The sequence below is a fragment of the Oryza brachyantha genome, chromosome 3 (genome assembly GCF_000231095.2).
Source record: "Oryza brachyantha chromosome 3, ObraRS2, whole genome shotgun sequence".
Taxonomy (NCBI): domain Eukaryota; kingdom Viridiplantae; phylum Streptophyta; class Magnoliopsida; order Poales; family Poaceae; genus Oryza; species Oryza brachyantha.
Window position 1 is genome coordinate 28,888,096 of NC_023165.2, and position 18,783 is coordinate 28,906,878.

The 18,783-nt window shown below is 41.7% G+C and overlaps 5 protein-coding genes across 6 annotated transcripts; 3 read left to right on the forward strand and 2 right to left on the reverse strand.

Annotated features, from left to right (window-relative positions):
- Positions 1-105: 105 nt before the first annotated feature.
- LOC102703762 (glycine-rich RNA-binding protein RZ1A) lies at positions 106-2,270 on the reverse strand. The gene is made up of 3 exons (XM_040521917.1): positions 2,151-2,270; positions 1,388-1,500; positions 106-855 (listed from the first exon to the last, which is right to left on the reverse strand). Exons 2-3 carry the CDS (start codon positions 1,496-1,498, stop codon positions 337-339), a joined length of 630 nt encoding a protein of 209 aa, XP_040377851.1. The 5' UTR covers positions 1,499-1,500; positions 2,151-2,270; the 3' UTR covers positions 106-336.
- A 2,079-nt stretch (positions 2,271-4,349) lies between these two features.
- LOC102704042 lies at positions 4,350-5,566 on the forward strand. Its single transcript, XM_040522440.1, has one exon. The coding sequence runs from the start codon at positions 4,515-4,517 to the stop codon at positions 5,154-5,156; it is 642 nt and encodes a 213-aa protein (XP_040378374.1). The 5' UTR covers positions 4,350-4,514; the 3' UTR covers positions 5,157-5,566.
- Positions 5,567-8,019: 2,453 nt separating this feature from the next.
- LOC102704321 (NDR1/HIN1-like protein 10) lies at positions 8,020-8,912 on the forward strand. Its single transcript, XM_006650803.3, has one exon. The coding sequence runs from the start codon at positions 8,036-8,038 to the stop codon at positions 8,660-8,662; it is 627 nt and encodes a 208-aa protein (XP_006650866.2). The 5' UTR covers positions 8,020-8,035; the 3' UTR covers positions 8,663-8,912.
- A 526-nt stretch (positions 8,913-9,438) lies between these two features.
- On the reverse strand, positions 9,439-11,889 carry LOC102704600. 2 transcript variants are annotated; one of them, XM_015835785.2, is made up of 3 exons: positions 11,688-11,889; positions 11,013-11,111; positions 9,439-9,950 (listed from the first exon to the last, which is right to left on the reverse strand). In XM_015835785.2, the coding sequence occupies exons 1-3, from the start codon at positions 11,868-11,870 to the stop codon at positions 9,786-9,788; spliced, it is 447 nt and encodes a 148-aa protein (XP_015691271.1). In that variant the 5' UTR covers positions 11,871-11,889; the 3' UTR covers positions 9,439-9,785. The 2 variants fall into 2 exon arrangements, 1 of the variants encoding a protein (XP_015691271.1); XR_423342.3 differs by having other exon boundaries at positions 9,484-9,950; positions 11,013-11,195; positions 11,688-11,885.
- Positions 11,890-15,112: 3,223 nt separating this feature from the next.
- On the forward strand, positions 15,113-17,530 carry LOC102699393 (IAA-amino acid hydrolase ILR1-like 3). Its single transcript, XM_040521827.1, has 5 exons — positions 15,113-15,400; positions 15,630-15,755; positions 15,878-16,192; positions 16,465-16,593; positions 17,099-17,530. The coding sequence occupies exons 1-5, from the start codon at positions 15,113-15,115 to the stop codon at positions 17,528-17,530; spliced, it is 1,290 nt and encodes a 429-aa protein (XP_040377761.1).
- Positions 17,531-18,783: the final 1,253 nt, after the last annotated feature.

Below are 18,783 nucleotides of genomic sequence, written 5' to 3' on the forward strand. Positions count from 1 at the left end.
CAAAGGTGCTATGCCGCATGAGCACAACCAACGTGAACAAGCAATGTGACAAAAACCACCTCTCAACCAAGAAAGAATCACCCAACAGCATATCAAGCAAATATGTAGGACCAAGCGCCAAGCACTATGAACAAGTCATATGCCTGGCAACAAGCAGGAAACAATAATAAGCAGGTCAGTAATACAGTCGATAATAAAGTAGATGCTTTCTCATGATACATAATAGTTCTCAAACAGCATGAACACAAAGTTCCAGACACAAGCAAACACAGCTCACAATAGTAGATAAGACTTCCATACCTGGATGGAACATACTCTCAGATATCTGCTAGGCCATCAATAGGGACCAGACCTGTCACGACTGTAACGGTCGCCCCCACCTCCACCATAGCCACCACCATCTCGACTACGGCCAGAATATCGGTCACCACCACCACGGTCACGGTCAGATCCGTAACGGCCACCACCACCACCACCATACCTATCATCTCGGCCACCATATCTGTCACCTCTACCACCACCATCCCCAGATGGGCACTCTCTAGCAAAGTGGCCAGGTTTTCCACACTTGTAGCAATCCCCGCCGCCACCTGAGCCACGCGGTGCACGCCCACCACCACCAAAGTCACGGCCACGGTCACCACGGTCATAACGTGATCCACGTTCACGATCGTAATCACGATCACCATTACGGTCTCTACCAGGTCCTTGTGGCTGAGCTTTATCGACAGTGATGGGCCGCCCATCCAAGTCCAATCCATTCATTCCTTCAATAGCATCTTCCATGGCTTTCTTCTCATCAAAGGTCACAAAACCAAAACCGCGAGAACGACCAGAATACTTGTCAAAAACCACCTGCGCATTGCCAGAAATTTTTAGTATATGCAGATCCATGCTAAACAATCACTTAAGCATGAAGCAAAATTACAAAAAAACATGTAGACGATGTATCTGCGAGTTACAAATACTGAATGATTCTATTGAATCATATAAAGACAACATACTACCCATTTTCTTTTGAGGAACTATAAACAAGTAACACAAAACATCGATGCAAGGAGCAATGTCTTATCCACTAATTTCTTAGGAACCCCATTGAACAGCATTCTGCGTCAAAGCAGGAACCACAATAGTGCCTGACCACTCTAATGCAATTAATTACAATCTTTGAAGACAATAACTTCAATCCAGATAATACTCACTCTACAGATGCTATCCTGACAATGTTGAGAACAAGATTATACTGATTAGCAGGCATAAAAACATATATAGAAACCATCCCCGGTCGGAGTTAAATATGCAAGCAATATAGAAGTTTGGCACATGAGCAGAACGAGTTCCTTCGCAAAATGAATAATCAAAGGACTTTGCAGAGTCATGTTGTCACCTTTGCTTCAGTGAGGTTGCCAAATTTGCCAAAGGCATCCTTAAGGCTTTCATCAGTTGTGGACCAGGACAGATTCCCAATGAAACAACGGTACTCCTCCACGTCCGCCATCTCTAAGCAGAGACAAAACAAGCCAAGCCAACAACAGATGGGCAAGGGAAAATGTTAGGACGAACCAAAAGATATATGTTCTTTTACTCAGATAGTGATTAACAAGTATTTCGCCCATATATAACTGCATATGTACTTCACGAGTCATAATCCTACAAACTAGGAATATCAAAACAAAGGCATATCAAAGCATTGCATCCTCCAATTTATGACCTAACGTGGGGCATGGTACTAAGATTAAGGCAAATTTAGAGAAAAGCTTCAGATCTAGAACATAAGAGAAAAATAAGATTAAACCAAAGAGAAAGGCTGTGGGTAGATACGGATGATGTGCGTTCCGACGGGCGGCGTTCTCCGGCGGCGGGAGCAGCAGGACTCTCCGCACCGCTGCTCACGGGATGGAGATCAGCGCAGGCGGCGAACTCGCGAGGAGACGGGAGCCGAAGCCCGAGGGGAGCGGGAAATCGACCAAAGGCGGGCAACAAGGCAGAGGCGACGAAGCAATCAAACAAGGTACTAGCTAACACTCCTCATGGTCAGAGTACAAAGTATTCATCAAAAACCTAACCAAACTATCGGCTGCAGTACAGATCGACCAAAGCAGAAGGGAATTTCATCGCAGAAAACACAGGGGAGAGAGACTGAAGGATACCTGCAGCGAAGAAGAAGACGGCGGCGGCGGGAATCGGATGCTCTTGACCTCGGTTTGGTTCAGAGGTCTATGTGGATCGCGGCGAGGAAGACGACGACTTTTTTATAGGGGGAGGGGGATTTGGGGAAATCGCTCGCAGAACCCTAAAATCTCACAGCGGCGGCCACGTCAGCGGAAGATATTTCCGTTCTAAGCATGACAGGTGGGCCCACGCTCCACCGGGTGGGGGCCACCCGTGCCCCGTTGTGGCAGGCCGCATGCCCGACGCACGTTTCTTCCATCTTCCCGGCTGGCCTGGGCCGTTGCAGGCCGCAGCGGAGTTGGGCTTGGGCCCAGTAAAAAGCTAAAGCGAAAAAGAAGAGTTCGATGTTGATGTTGCCGCGTGAGCCTGTAAAGAAATTTCCAGGCAAACGGCTCTATCATCTCGTGACAACCACACCCCCTCCGTTCAATATAAACAAATCTAGAGAATCATAATCAATGTAACCACACCCCTCGGCTAAGCACAGCACCCCGCGTTCTTTTTAACCTGTTTATTGCTCGGATTTACACGCACGCTTCCGGAACGACTTAACATCGTACATTTTGTAAAATGTTTTTATATATAAGCTGATAGTCTCATATTTCTAAAGTGGATTTTTAAAATTTGTAGTAGCTAATTTTGTTATTTATACCATGAAATAGCTATCAAAAAAACATATAATTTGTTATTTTTCATCTTTATCTAACAAAAGAACGTAGTACACCCCTATCTTTTTTTTCTGCTTATACTTATACTTATAAGTTAAAATTTTATATTTTTTAACTTTAAATTTAGAATATATTTTGAAACTTTTATTCATCTGGTTTATTTTTGTCTTAGCTTTTAGATTGCTAAAAATATATATATAAAATATCTATTTGTAAATTATATTTATCTATAAATATGTCCTTTTACTTTTTTCTGAAAAAACAAACAATCACCCTATAATATCACTATGAATCCAGATATACTAGTTAAGTCTATTTTACGACAGAGTATGACAGAAAGTAGACAAGTAGTTGTATTGAAATACTTGTAAATTGCCCTCTCCGAGAGAGAGAGAGACCTGTAAATTGTCATAAGATGAGAAGACCTGAACTCAACCTGAAGGTTAGAATACAAAATACTCATAGTCCCATTGAAAGACCTGCTATACAATAGGAGAAGACTTGACCTGGCCTGGCCACGAAAGTGCCGGAGGGTCGCAATTATGGGACACAACTAATGCTGCCAGGTCAGCTTGACAGTCTCCTTGTTAGGCTGTCACGATGCAAACGCAAGTGCTTAGCACTAGCACCAGAATCTTTCAATTTTGCAAAGCATGTACTATAGGCCTGTTGGGGGGTTTTGTACAAGCTACCCTATCATTTTACTTGTGTTTATACTTATATATCAAAATTTAAATTTTTAACCTTGATTTTAGAGTATTTCACCGAAATTCATTTTGCAGTATTAGCTTTTAGATCGCTAACTATACATATATAAAAGTTTAATTCATAAATTATTTTTCGTTATAAATATGTCGTTTGTCTTTTTTTCATAAAAATCCGAACATCTTCATCCTGAATTTTAGATTCTTATATACGTTATAAGACATCATAAAAATAAAATAAAGATTGTATTGCATTTTAGACCACATTTTATTATCAAATTCTTACTTTAGACCACTCTTAAACCTTTCTCTTCATTTTGAATTGGGTAAATTGTACCGTTTGTTTTCTAGGTTAGATTTTGCATTTTTGCAGTCATGCTTATCAAGTGTATGTCTCGTAAAAAATAACATAAATGTCATCTAATTTCTAAAGCAAAATTTTAACTTTTAACTAGTTAATTTGGCCATTCATATTCTACATAGCTATCATAAAAAAATAGATAACCAAAAATCTTGCTGCTAGCATACCGGTGGGGAACCGGATCATCTGACGTAACTTCTGTCGGCTATGCTATTGACACGCAAGTCATAACAAAGTGAGGCCCATCACCTGCACCAGCAGTTACATTTGTTAGTTCAACCGGAGAAGTACCGTTCCTACACTTGGTACAGGCTACATCCCAACGGTAACCTCGTTCTCATCATACAGTGGAGAGTATTCTTTCACTTTCACCACCTATTTTGGCCAATCCATTTCTGAATTTTTAATGACCCACTGTCAAGCAGGAGATGGAGATGGATTCGAGCTAATAAGCCGAAGACCTCGCCCAAGTCTTCTCTTCTCCCCTTGCTCAGCTCAGCTCCTTCCTCCTCTACCAATCGCCATTAATAGGGGAATCCACGAGGTGCGGTGCTTAGCTCTCTGCGACGCTGCCAGCCAAGCAAGAGGAGAGGGAGAGAGAGAGAGGCCATGGCTTTCTGGGAGGGTTGCTGGGAGAAGCGACGCGACTGCGAGTGCGGCTGGACGACGTGCGCCATCTGGACGGCGGCCATCGCCGTCGTGGGCGGCCTCATCGTGCTCCTCATCTTCGCCTTCGCGCTCGTCTTCCCGCCCAAGGCCACGGCCGACGACGCCGTGCTGCTGCGCTTCGCGGTGTCGCCCGGCTCGCCGCCGGCCAACTCCACCGCGTCCTACAACGTCACCGCCACTCTGTCGCTGCGCAACCCCAACCTGTACCGGGGCATCAGCTACGACCCCGTCGCGGCGGCCTTCTCCTTCAACGGCTCCCGCTTCGACGAGTCCGCCACCGTGCCGGCCTTCTACCACAGGCCGAGGAAGACGGCCACGTTCCACCTCACGGTGGGCGGCGCCGGCAGGCCCGTCAAGCTCACCGCCGCCGGCGTGTCGGCGTTCAGGGCGGAGAACGCGACGGGGAAGTTCGACGTGGAGATGAGGCTGGACACGGCGATGCAGTACAAGGGGCGGAAGACCAAGTGCCCCCTCGTCGTGATCTGCCCGCTGCAGCTGCAGCTCGTCGACCCGGAGGTCGCCGCCACCGCGTTCCAGAGGACCAAGTGCACCATCCTCCGGGCCAAGAAGTCCGGGTGCTAATTAACCTGCAAATTTTATAATTAACCGGGGTTAATTAGCTCCCTCTGCTGCAAAACTTCTCAAGCATTTTCTTTCCTTTTTGATTAATTTTTGCTAGAGATTGCTTTCATGTACTCGCATATTTGGAGGATTGCTTTTTGGTTTAGAGATTGTAGAATGTTCGTTGTGTTTTGTGCACCTGTACTAGTATTTGTTTGGAGAATTGGATTATCTGCTTTCTGTGATGATCCGATGATTATGGATGCGTTGGCTGTGCCTCTGTCGGAAACGGCAGAGGCAATGTATGTGTCAAAAGGGAGAGATGTTGACTTTTCGTCGAAGGTCCGATTTACACGAGAGAAAAGGATTGTAAATGGGCCAGCTCGACCCAAGCAGTCGAAAGCCCAACTCAGCCCAAGATATTTTCTTCGTCCCCAAAAATCTTCATTAATTTGTCAACTTTGTCGTAAATTTTGAGTTTTTATTCGAGGAAAAGAGTAGAGTAGGTAGTAGCAACAGTTACTCACGATTCGTTAAAGAGTGCCTTTTAGTTTAAATATAAATTCATTTTTCTAGTTTAAATTTAAATATATGAATTTATTTTGGAACGGATAGGTTATTAAATAGAGAAGGGAAAGAAGTTTCTTCCTGATTTGCGCGTTCGCGTTCCTCAAAAAGGAAAAAGAATGCTAATTGTTATTTATCGCAGATGCAGGTGCTCGTGCTTAGCCTTTTCTGCAGAACAATTGAAGTGCACAACTACTACTCGTTTCGCACGAGTGAAACACCATGTTATTAATTCTAAATGATTTATAGTTAAAATTTTACCTGTATGTTTTTATCGTTTTAAAATAAAGAAAACCTAAAATCAACTTGTGAAATTTTAAATTTCAACGTATATTTGAATAAAGTTATCAAAACGATAAGGCCCTGGATGTGGATGTAAAGCACACCGTAAACTGGCAGCTGAATCATCAAGTCTTGGACAAAAACCTTGCTTGGCTAAACCATATCGCGTCTTTCCTTGTCCTCCAAAATACGATGGGCGATGCTCACGGCACAGATGATACTACACAGATGACAGCCTGACGGATGAATTTAAGCTGGTGATCAGCACAGGCATTATTCGGATAAAGATGTCAATGTTCTTTAATTTGTTTTCCGATGGATGATGCTTTCATTTCAGAAGCAAGACGATGATGCTTCCATTTCAGGGGTGTTTAGTTGATGAAATGAAAATTTTTATATGCCACATCAGACATTTGTTCGAATGTCGGTAGAGTTTTTTGGACATGAATGAAAAAACAAATTTCACGATTGGCGTGGAAACCGCGAGACGAATCTTTTAAGTCTAATTAGTCCGTCATTAGCATATGTGGGTTAATGTAGCACTTATAGCTAATCACATGCTAATTAGGCAGATTCGTCTCACGATTTCTCACATAACTATGTAATTAGTTTTTCATTTTATCTATATTTAATACTCTATTTAGGTGTGTAAAGTTTTGATGTGATATTTTTAGGTAAAAATGTTTGGGAACTAAACAGCCCCTCATTTCGGTTCAGATCAGATAATTGCAGGCTATCTGGTCCACACGCTGTATACGTACTCACATCGATGGATAAGATCGTTCGACAGACAAGATGAACGCGTTTCCTCCTCGCTATCTTTATGAGTTCAATGTACATCCATCACCAGCAACGCTGCAACCGCTAATTACCGTGTAGGCGTGTATACATGTTTTTTAAAGAGAAAGGTCGAATCCTTGCTTTTCATTAAAGGCAACTTTAGGAATTACCGTGTATACATATAATAAATAAATCTTTAATTTCTTTAAAACTCATCTATATGTGATTACATGTTGGTTATAAATGTTTTAAAAGTTTAAAATTAATCAAGTTAAAAGCAATTGGAATTATGGAACTATAGAGATTACTTTTATCGCCTACTTTTATTACACGAGTTGACACAAGTTGATTGCAGAAGCTTACATTTCTTTCTACCTGCTTTCAACTATACCCTCCGACTTGTTTACCTATAGCTTTTTTTTTTCGCGAATGTGCCAGTACAAGTTAGAAAAAAACAGCTAAAATATCTTTAAATTTAGCAAACCTTAATACATTTATTTGCACTTTATCAACCTCCAGTGCCTTAGGAATAATCATGCTGGCTAGCTACTCGTTCAGATACTTTTGCAAGCAACTGAATCCTGACGGCTCGCTGCATCCAAGTTTAGCACAGGTTCTGAACTTCTGATGCTATATCGACTACATACGCTGCTAGATGCCTTCAGTACTGATTACTGAATGCAAACGGACAAACTCCCTCCAACTTTTTAATTAACATTGTTGATTCTTAAATTTATGTTTGACTATTATACCTTATTTAAAATTTATGTTCAAGTATACAATATTATAAATTATACTTTAAGTTACTTTAGTAATAAATCAATTAATCAAATCATAACAAAACAATCAATAATTATATAATTTTTTTAAATAAAATGAATGATCAAATGTACATCTAAAAATCAACTACGCTAACTAAAAAAGACCAGACGGAGTATAATTTATGAATAATACTTTACATACTTGTTCATAATAATTTAAAAACTAAGTTTATAATAAAAAAATCTTAAAATCAATTGTAAATTTAAGATTAAAAATTTAAATTTTGATTTATAAATTTAATAAAAAAACGAAAAGATAGGGCGTAAATATGTTACACATGGGCATATATATATATACAGAGAGTGGCCAGACAAGCTATGAACAGTCAGCAGTTGGGTACGTACGGCTCCCCACAAACCGTCGTAACGGTTACACGACGTTGCGGAGCTACGTGTACTCTGCTAGCTGCTGCCGCCTCTTCCGACGACGACGAGCGGCGGCGCCGCGCCATGTGCTACGAGTCGGAGTGCTGCGGCGGCTCGTCGCGGTACCGCAGGTTCGCGCTCGGCTTCTGGTTCGGCCTCGCCATCCTCGCCACCACCGCCGCCGCCGTCGTGCTCGTGGTCGCCTACGCCCGCGTCTCCCGCCTCAGCGTCGCCGTCGACGACGCCTCCCTCACGCGCTTCACGGCGACCGCCACCTCCGTCGCCTACAACCTCACTGTGGCGCTCGTCGTCCGCAACCCCAACTGGGCAATGGGCGTCACCTACCGCTCCCTCGAGGCGTCCTACCTCTTCAGCGGCAAGCGCTTCGACAGCGTCACCGTCGTCCAGCCGGGCTACACGCAGGCGGCGAGGAAGACGGCCGTGTTCCGCCTCACCTCCGGCTCCGACGCGGCCCAGGCCTCGCTGGGGAGCGCCGGCGTGCAGGAATACAAGAAGGAGAGCGCCGCCGCCGGCGTGTTCGACGTCGAGGTGGACCTGTCCGGCGAGGTGAAGTACAAGCTGCACCGGGCGTCGTGCAGGCTTGAGGCCAAGTGCCCGCTCAAGCTGCAGCTCGCCACGCCCGACGCCAGCAGCGTCGTCTTCCAGAAGGTCACCTGCGATGTGCTCCGCTCGTCGCAGAGTGGGTGCTGAACTGCTGATGCGAATGATCATCGTCCAACTATCTCATTGCTGCAGTGCAGCAGACAGCTCACTACTCGTGTTCTGATTTATTTCCTTTTTTATTATTTATTTTGGTTGAGGTGAATGCTTGTGTTCATGATTAACTCTGCACAAATTCGTGCATCCATGTATAGTTGAATTTACTTCTGACTGATTGAGTTTGTTCTCTCTCTCTCTTTTTTCTTCTGTTCTATGGTTGAATCAGTTCTTCTGTGTGTGTTTCTGCTGTCTGATTTTCTTCCATCTTCAGATAGGTTAATGCACTTCACCTTTCGGCTATGCATATTTCATATTTGTTTAGAGAAAGCTGAATTAAAGTAGCCAGTGGCAACACGCACTTTAGATGAATTGGCTGTCTCGAGGTATGCCATCCTTTCCATTCAAGAAAGCCTAGTCATACACACGCATGCACGCAGAGGTTTTGGTTCACAGAAAGCAATCCTGAGACTGAAACAGAAATGCAGAATCAGTAAAAGAACGGTGTGCAAACATGGCGGCGATCTCAACAGCTCAAAAGTGTATGCAATTCAATGCCTTGCTTCATGTTAGACAGTTCTGCTTTAGTGCTTTATCTCTTTCTTGCAGAAGCAACAATCACTGTTCAAGTTGGTACAAATAAATCCCAGGTGGTATTCTCTGTTTTGATTGGAGAAATTGCGTTGCACAAAGGTCCCAGAGAAATTCAGGGGTCTCATAAAACAGAGCATGAAATTGACACCACAATGAACTGACCCACCAAATATGATCACAGAACATATGTTAATTCAGGGGTCTCATAAACGGACGAAGAATCAGATGGAACATTGGCACAATCATATTTGAAAGTTAACCCGGAAAGTAACTTCAATCATTATGATACAACACAAGCAGGAGAAAAAATGGTACGCACTAAAATCCTCTACAAGATTGTGCAGAGAAAAAGGATGATACTGTGATGATAATGCTTGAGCATCAATACATCAAACAACACGATTCTCTACCGTCCTACTTCTTGATGACGATAAAGGTATTCTTTGCCTGAAAGATACCTGTTCTTGAGTTGGCTGTATACCATGAAGTTATCTACCTATATTATGCCATTACAACTGAGAGGTTAATCATCAATCATCTCATGTCCCTCCACTGCACTATTGTTCGTTGACTGATTTGAGGTTGTGTGAGTAGTACTATTACTGAGACGACAATGTAGTAGCTGCAGCTGAAGGCTCTGGATAAGCACATTCAGCTGTTGAATGTTTTTCTCCTGTGCCAATATTATCTGTAGATAACATAAACTTATGAGTGTCCATCTTTTCAACTAACGTAAAAAAGAAAAGCAACAAATGTCCAGAAAGTAGGTTTTCATAGCTACTAATACTCAAACATCACAAAACCTTGCACAAGGTTCTGTCAATAAATTATTTCATAATAGCAGCCAATTGTTTATTTTTTTCAATACCAAAGCAGCCATGTGTTTTTTTTCTTTCTACCATGAATATAAGATATCTGCAGCTAAAATTTGTAACATAGCACAAGTATGTACTCCCTCTATTCCATATTATAAAATGTTTTGACGCTACCTAGATTCATCTATGGATCAATAAATATGTTTTATATATGTGTCCAGATTTATTAGCATACACATAAAACTAGAAAGGTTCAGAAACCACAGTGACAAAGACATGAGACTAAAGCAATATACTCCGAATATATCAGGAAGTGAATAAATATTTATCCTGGAAACTCCAAAGTTCACTTGACTTCTTAGCAAGAAAGACTTGCATATGTGAACTGAATGCTTGTGAGAGCAAGTGTGCAAAATGTTCATCTTGTAGGCCACTGTTAAAGTTAAAATGCCAATGGGCAGTTGGGCACAATACATTTCTGATACAAGAACAGTCAAGACTATTTTGCTGACACTTAACTCTCATGCTGAACAACTCCCCAAGCTATCGGTCTTCAGAGTTGGTGAGGCCTTTATTCAGCTACAATTTTATGCAATAAGTAGCTAGTTGAAAATTAGTATACAATGGAGCAATGTCACAGTTGTTTCAGAAAAAATCAGGTTAAGTTGACCACCAGGGTACCAGGTAAAATGAACTACAGTCAGCAGAAGTCCCTGCCAGTTTTCAAAGGGTAGGTTTCTATTTGGTGTTGTCAATGTGTGTGTTCAACTGCCATATGACTAAACCACCTCATAGAGCAACAAAACAAATGCTACCGATATATTCTGGTGATTTTGGCCGAAAAAAGGTAGCCCAATTTTCCAATGGATTACAATATTGGAAGCCTAAAATCAACCAAAAGTGCAGCTAGTTTAACAAGAAAGGCGATTGCTCACTTTCTCCTTAACAGCATCTTCCCTTAGTAGTGCTTGTTGCCTTCGCCGTGTAGCTGTTGGGTTTGCCTCGGCCTCACCAATCTGCTGCTTCCATTCAAACTGTGATGTGATTATGAGCACAAGCAGGAGGAAGATGAGAACGACCGGTCTCAAATTCATCACTCCACTCAGCAATCAGAAAACCTAAGGAAACATATACCATTATAAGCTGATTAGAATTTCCATGGCATCTAAAGATTCAACACCAAAACTTGCCCCCTTCGGTGCTCTTAATAACCAAAGAAAAAGGAAAAGGTACAAATTACAAGTTACAAAAGGTCTTCAAGGAGCACTAGAAATTTGCACAAAATTCTACGAGTGGGAGGAGATCTGCAGAAGATGATCATAGTTCATAATATTCATCAAGTTCCTACGGATCACCTCCCGTCCTACAGGAGGAATGAATCAGGCAGACACCAGGCATAAGTTTACAATATTTACTGAAAAGCTCGAAGGCGGAGCCTACCACCAAAATCCTAAAATTGGATGAACTCAAATAAGAAGTATAATCATGTAGCCGCAAACGGATTACCGAGAGATCCGATGCCCCATCGAAATTCATCCAACCAACACAAATAGACGGGAACTGAGAAAAAAGAACAGGAGCGGCCCAACCTACTGGAGAGGAGGCCGTACCATCTCAGGATGCGGCTGACCGCGGCCCCCGCGGGTCAATTTGGGGGAATCGACGCTGAATTCCGCGGGAGGAGAGGCAGAGTTCTTCGATTTCTTCGCGCAGATCGCCACAAGGCACCAGCCACCGCCGCCTCCGCCGCCCTCTGTTTGACTGCTTCTTCTCCCCCTGCCTTTTTTCCCCATCTTATGATTTTGGAGAAGTTTCTGCCTTTCTGTAGAAGACTTCGAAACGGCCTGCGCCCATGTATTTTCTCGTTTATATAAATGTTTATAAGTTAAATTTTAAAACTATATTTTTTTGATTTTAAAGGTTTTCTATAATAGTTTAGTTTTTTGGATATTTATTGTATCTCAGCTTCATTTATAAATTATTTTTTAAAATCTTTTCGCTTATACTTAATTTTTCGTGGAAGGTACATCGTCGTCATAAATTTTTTGTTTGTTTGATTTTTTCTTTTTTGCTGATGAATTGTTGAGAATACGTCTCATATCGCGCCAACAGTTTACCACGCATACAATTGTAAGTTTGTTAGTAGGTTACTTTTAACATTCTTATGATGATACCGCGAGATATTATCTTGTGTCAAACTTTGCTAGCTTAAGATATTGTGATTGTTTGGTGGGATTCTCAACCTGCCACACCAAAGGTTAGGAGGCAACAAATTTCTAGATACTTGTTAGGTTTGTGTGACATGTCATAGTCTCATTTCTTATTAATATGGGCTAAATTATGCTAGTATTTGGTCACACTTTTGTGACAGCTATATATATTACTTAGAATGTGGTTTGGTAAAGTTAGAAGGTAATAAAGCAACCTCTAGTTATTTAAATTTGTCAAAATATTACAATTAAAAGTTATGGCCAAAGTTATGGCCCTAGGTAATTTTTCAAAGACATAATTTGTTTCTTATTACTACCATTCTCGTCATCATCGCTTATAAAATAATCAGGAGTTTGGTCCATGTGCGCTACCTTCATCAAGGAAAGTGTGAAACAGCAACATTCCACCGTGGAGATTGGGCCTTTGGACGCGTTGGATTGGAATTCCCACGAAATTACGATTGCGCTAAAGCGGGCGTGTTGGGCTTGTTGACAGTGGCCTTTGTATTTGGGCTTCACCATTAGACATATTTGCACCAGAATTTAAAATGCGGGTAGCGTGAGGAAAAGGGCTCTACTGGCCATCGCTTGCCTGTGGAGGGAAAAGTAAACACTATATTTATAAATAAATAATAATTTATGAATATAAATTTTATATGCAGCGTTGTTATACGTATGATGATTTTTTATAAAGTTTCTACGATACGATGAAATGCTTCTCTTATGATTGGATTTTAGGGCCCATAAACGCCGTTAGTTTGATCATGCTAAGATCATACGTAATATTTTTCTCTTATGAACACGTATATACGTGTTCATAGTGATGTAAAAATAAATATTGTAAAACAAACTACTTAAAAAATGAACTTTAAATTTAAAATTTAAAATTTAATTTTTGGCTTATAAGTATAAGAAAAACAAAAGGAAGAGACCCAATAGTGCGGTAGTGCCAAGACCTAGTTAATTTTTGTGCTACAAAATTTGGCAGGGCAGATTTGTAACTGGCTAGGACTGAGCATAGCCTAGCGTGAGCACAGGTTGGCTTTAATTCAAATGGCAACAAATTAGGCTCTGTTTAGTTAAAAAAAGTTTTCCCAAAAATATCATATCGATTTTTGGACATCTAAATGGAGCATTAAATATACATGAACATTAAAACTGATTACACGGTTATGAGGGGAATCATGAGATGAATTTTTTAGCCTAATTAGTACGTGATTAGTTATAAGTGTTATAGTAACATACATGTGCTAATGACGGATTAATTAGGCTCAAAAGATTCATCTCGCGGTTTCTTGGTGGAATCTATAATTTATTTTATAATTAAACTACGTTTATCCGATACGATGTTTTTGAAAAAAATTACAAACTGAACAAGGCCCTAGTGTTGAAGCTACCGAAACGTCGATAAGATATAAATTGGTACCAGTCGAAATATGTCCAAGTATAGTAGAAAATCTAAAGCGACAACTATTTCAAATAAACAACAACATATAACTACTTTTATCTGTCTCTAAATACAACTATTTCTTACTATACATCTAGCGAAACTATTATATTAACTGTATTACGTGAAGGACGGTAGTTATGCCCTGTTCTGATTATTGAAATATATTGTATACTTTATACTTTGAAATATTATATTTCTGTTAAAAAATATTTCTTATATTGTATTACTTATACTTCTTGTTTTAAGTTATTTGTTAAATCTAAATATTAAGATACAATTTCTCCTACGATCAAATTGATAACCCGCAACTACACACGATCGATAATCTATCTCAAACAAAGGCACACGTAGTAACAAGGCGTCTAACAAATGGATGGAGGGACAGATGGATCATAATTAACAAGTCGTTTTCTGACAAGTTTGAGCAAACGCGCTGGAAAATGATTCTATAACTCTCGATAAAATATCTTCTCTTTAATTGCATGTCAGGTAAATAGTCATTAAATATTTTTATTTTAAAAAGATAGATTAATATAAAATATATCTCCTCACAAACAAAAATAACAAATACCATTGTGATTATGTCTGTACTATAAAGCTTAACTTGTTATTTTTACTGTAACCTGTAAAGGTCATATTCAAAAGTTATTCATAAATATTTATATAATGATATATCTTATATTAATATATCATTCTATTTTTAGAAGTTTGTAATTACTGTTTAGATGGCAAAGTCTCGAGAGCTTACAATCCACGCCCAAACCCGCTATTTAATTTCAAAGGCATATTGTAGTGTATAGCACTAGATTACGATTGAATGATTGATTGATCGGAGCAACCAAACCACACACAGGTAGCCCCAAATTTATTATTGCCGATAACAAATATCGACGACCCGTGTATTCCAATAATCCTATCCTTGTCTGCCTCATGAACTAAGAGCTTATTTCTTTCGGTTTAAGATTATTATACTCCAGATTATTAGGAGTAAGCTGAAAGAAACAGACAATTTATTAAAGTAGCTTATTATAATCTGGAGTCCAGCTTATTATAATCTAATAAGCTCATTTAGGTGAGCTTTTTTACTTTATTGGAAGAAAAATTACCCACGTGCCACTCAACTTCCTCTTTAGACTTGCAAACCCAATAATCTAGGCTATAATAATCTAGAAAAGGAACAACTCACAGTTTATTATTATAACAATTTAGCTTATAATAATCTGACTCAATACTCTAAATTATAATAATCTTAAGCTAAAAAAAATCATATAAGTTGCCAGTGGGACGGACGATACTTATATCACAAGACCGTAGTACACAAGTACCAAGAACCAGGTGATCGATCGAGCTAGAATTGATCCAGGCAAACGCAGCGATGACGACGGCGACGGCGACGACGCTGGGGCGCGACCTCCTGGAGGCGGCGCGCGCGCCGGAGTTCGCCGGGTGGCTGCGCGGCCTGCGGCGCCGCGTCCACCAGCACCCGGAGCTCGCCTTCCAGGAGCACCGCACCAGCGCGCTCGTGCGCGCCGAGCTGGACGCGCTCGGCGTCGCGTACGCGTGGCCCGTCGCGCGGACCGGCGTCGTCGCCACCATCGCCGGCGCCGCCGGCCCGGGCCCCGTGTTCGCGCTCCGCGCCGACATGGACGCGCTTCCCATCCAGGTCAATGCGCTCGCTTGCTAGCTCCATGCATTTCGCGCGTCATTAATTAATTAATTAATTAATCCACGGTCGATCGACCAACCAATAGGAAACTAGCCACGTTAATCGTGCGTCCTTTTTTAATTATTTTTGTCACTCGTGTTGCTGCTTGCGAATTCTGATACGATCCTCGTGAAAGCTAACCATATTAACACTTGATGATCCATTGGCACTGATGTATAATTGACAGGAAACGGTAGAATGGGAATTCAAAAGCTTGGAAGATGGCAAGATGCATGCGTGTGGCCACGATGCTCATGTCGCGATGCTGCTGGGAGCCGCTAAGCTGCTGCAATCTCGCAGAGATCATTTCAAGGTTTCAACAATTTCACACACACAAAACAAAAACAAAAGCACTGCATATATACAATAATACAAATATACAATATGCTCTCGATATCGTACGACGTGATTAATTTGTAGGAAGTGATTAATTAGGGCAAGGTGAAGCTTGTGTTCCAGCCGGCGGAGGAAGGCAACGCCGGCGGGTACCACGTGCTCCGGGAAGGCGTCCTCGACGACGTGCAGGCCATCTTCGGTGTGCACGTCGACACGGATTCGCCGGCGGGCGCAGTCCGGTCGAGGCCAGGGCCGCACCTCGCCGGCTCGGCTCGCTTCACGGCGACCATCACCGGCAAAGGCGGGCACGCCGCCGCGCCCCACCTCGCCGCCGATCCGGTCGTGGCCGCCGCCGCCGCCGTCCTCAGCCTCCAGCAGCTCGTCGCTCGCGAGACCGATCCCCTCCAAGGCACGGTAGATATGCTGTACTCCATGCATCAATTGCTCACATATCCATCGAGCTGAGCTGCATGCAAATTAATATGCAATGCATTGTTCATTCAACTGTGCCTCAACAATGTACTTAATGCAATAATTTAGAGCAAACAGTCATGCATCAATGCACATTTGTTGCTCCTGCATTGCATGCTACACAGAGCAATAATATATGTTGATGAGAAGAAAAAAACAGTCATGCATGTGCTGATGTGCATTTGTTGGTCTTGCATTTGCATGCAATATTGCAGGTGGTGTCTGTGACCTTCATCAAGGGAGGTGAAGCTTTCAATGTGATTCCAGAATCTGTCACTCTGGGTGGCACCTTGAGAAGCATGACAACCGATGGCTTGTTTTACCTCATGAAGAGAATCAACGAGGTACGATCTCATTTACTGTCACTATTAAGCATCCATATTGTAACTTTGACTATTAATAAAATGTAAATGCTTAACACACATTACTAACATGACATACATTTAGCTATGCGGTCTTTTATAAAAGGTATATCGGATTAAATTTAAGGGTGAATAGTATCTAATATCATTTACTTAAAAATGGAGGGAGTATGTACATATAACAATATTTTCTTTTTAAAGAAACACTACATGCGTTCTAGAACAGTGAAACATCTTAAATTTTGACTATTAATAGAAAAAGTCGGTCATGTAAGATAATATTGGTAGATTTATCATTAAACAAACTATCATAATATGTAATTTTTATTTAAAATAATACATTTTTATATATATTATTAACCAAATTAAGTAGCATCACAAAAACCATGTCAGATTTAAAGACGACTATATTTTAGAACGTAAGTAATAATACTTAGCATATGTTGGAAATAGTATCTCTTATGAGCATATATATTTGCATTGGAAGGTGATAGAGGGGCAAGCCGCCGTGAGCCGCTGCGCGGCGGCCGTCGACTTCATGGAGGAGAAGCTCCGGCCGTACCCGGCGACGGTGAACGACGAGGGGATGTACGCGCACGCCAAGGCGGTGGCGGAGAGCATGCTCGGGGAGGCCAACGTGAGGCTGTGTCCCCAGGCCATGGCGGCGGAGGATTTCGGATTCTACGCGGAGAGGATCCCGGCCGCCTTCTTCGGCGTAGGGGCCGCCACCGACGGCGGCGGGACGGGGGAGACGAACCGGCTGCACTCGCCGCACCTCGTCATCGACGAGGAAGCGCTCCCCGTCGGAGCCGCCTTCCACGCCGCCGTCGCGATCGAGTACCTCAACAGCAAGTCAGCAACGCCGCCTCTGGCTTGCCTAAGCCCTGATGCGTCGCGCGTCGTGAATGAACTGGCTTAAAATCACGTTGAATTTTCATTTGCTCCGGATAAAGTGGAACAAAATATCAACAAGTTTTGTTTTCCGAGCCCCTGAACAGTGTGATTTTCATAAAACCTTTCTATTCACTCTATTCATGAATTTACTCAAATTATTTTAAATTTATTCTAAACTTTTTAATAGTTAAAAGTTACCTAAATTATTCAGCTATTCCAGCCATCGGTATAAAGAAACACGGCCTGCAATTTGACGCTTCATCTTTTCGCTTCTCTTTACGCTATAAGCTAAAATTTAAATTTTCAATCTTAAATTTTAGAGCTAATTTTAAGACTTTTCACCGAAGTTTATTTTTCAGCCTTAGTTCTAGATCGTTAAGAATACGTATATAAAATTTTTATTCATAAAATATATTTTTTTTGCATTGTTTTAAGACTGTAATCTCCAAAAAGTACTCCAGTTGGCAAGCGGAAGGAGCGTTGGTGTAATCATTTCCAAGCTTGTTTTGTTTTCACTCGTCAGTGTATTTCATATGGGCTCAACTACAGTGAAACCAAGTCGCTCCACTTTCCAAATTATTCTCACTACATTATTTATCGTTGGTTCCAAGTTGAATACCCAGGAGGCTGTACATATTCTCCTGACAAGCACTTGTGATAGGCAAGAAAGTAAAGTAGGCAAAATACAACTGTCTGTGTAGTTAGGTTTCAGCATTTATGGTATTTGGAGCAAAACTTTTTCTGCGCGGAGAATACAGCTCAAAACTAGTCTATCGACCCCTTTTTTTGCTTATGGTTATACTTATAAAATAAAATTTGAATTTTTATCAGCGGCGACTTGGCACACCTATGCCAGCTGTCCTAATGACGTGGCACATAAATCGGGCCTGCCATTGTACTTGAAGGTCGAATGCCATCTCGTCCTCCCGACACTGGGGCCCATGCCAAATTTGGCCCATATGGGCCACACAAAGGGAGACTTTGACCTAAGCTACTAATGGTCGGGCACCAACCTTGATGGGCTTTTTAGCGGGCCGGCGAAATGCCCAGTGCTTCGCTTCTGAGAAGGAGCAAACAATCTGCAAAAGGGAACGGAAGCATATGATCCGTGTAATATGATAAGCATTTTTTTCCCTTGTCTTCAAGCCGAAAAGAAGCTGCTAATTAAGTATGGTATTAGTCGTCGCCAAAAGGAGATTGACTGGAAGAGCTGGAGCTAAGCTGTCTTCTCCTTGTAGTAACATGCGTGGGTCACGTTGACTTGGCAGAAGAAGAGAT

What these genes read in the sequence shown, in the direction of transcription:
- LOC102699393 (XM_040521827.1), top strand. Translation starts at nt 15,113, where the DNA reads ATGACGACGGCGACGGCGACGACGCTGGGGCGCGACCTCCTGGAGGCG. An exon ending in TGGACGCGCTTCCCATCCAG is followed by an intron (nt 15,401 to 15,629) that starts GTCAATGCGCTC and finishes TATAATTGACAG; the next exon opens with GAAACGGTAGAATGGGAATT. An exon ending in CTCGCAGAGATCATTTCAAG is followed by an intron (nt 15,756 to 15,877) that starts GTTTCAACAATT and finishes GTGATTAATTAG; the next exon opens with GGCAAGGTGAAGCTTGTGTT.
- LOC102704321 (XM_006650803.3), top strand. Translation starts at nt 8,036, where the DNA reads ATGTGCTACGAGTCGGAGTGCTGCGGCGGCTCGTCGCGGTACCGCAGG.
- LOC102703762 (XM_040521917.1), bottom strand. Translation starts at nt 1,498, where the DNA reads ATGGCGGACGTGGAGGAGTACCGTTGTTTCATTGGGAATCTGTCCTGG. An exon ending in GCAACCTCACTGAAGCAAAG is followed by an intron (nt 856 to 1,387) that starts GTGACAACATGA and finishes GGCAATGCGCAG; the next exon opens with GTGGTTTTTGACAAGTATTC.
- LOC102704042 (XM_040522440.1), top strand. Translation starts at nt 4,515, where the DNA reads ATGGCTTTCTGGGAGGGTTGCTGGGAGAAGCGACGCGACTGCGAGTGC.
- LOC102704600 (XM_015835785.2), bottom strand. Translation starts at nt 11,870, where the DNA reads ATGGGGAAAAAAGGCAGGGGGAGAAGAAGCAGTCAAACAGAGGGCGGC. An exon ending in GTCAGCCGCATCCTGAGATG is followed by an intron (nt 11,112 to 11,687) that starts GTACGGCCTCCT and finishes ATCACATCACAG; the next exon opens with TTTGAATGGAAGCAGCAGAT. An exon ending in AAGATGCTGTTAAGGAGAAA is followed by an intron (nt 9,951 to 11,012) that starts GTGAGCAATCGC and finishes TGTTATCTACAG; the next exon opens with ATAATATTGGCACAGGAGAA.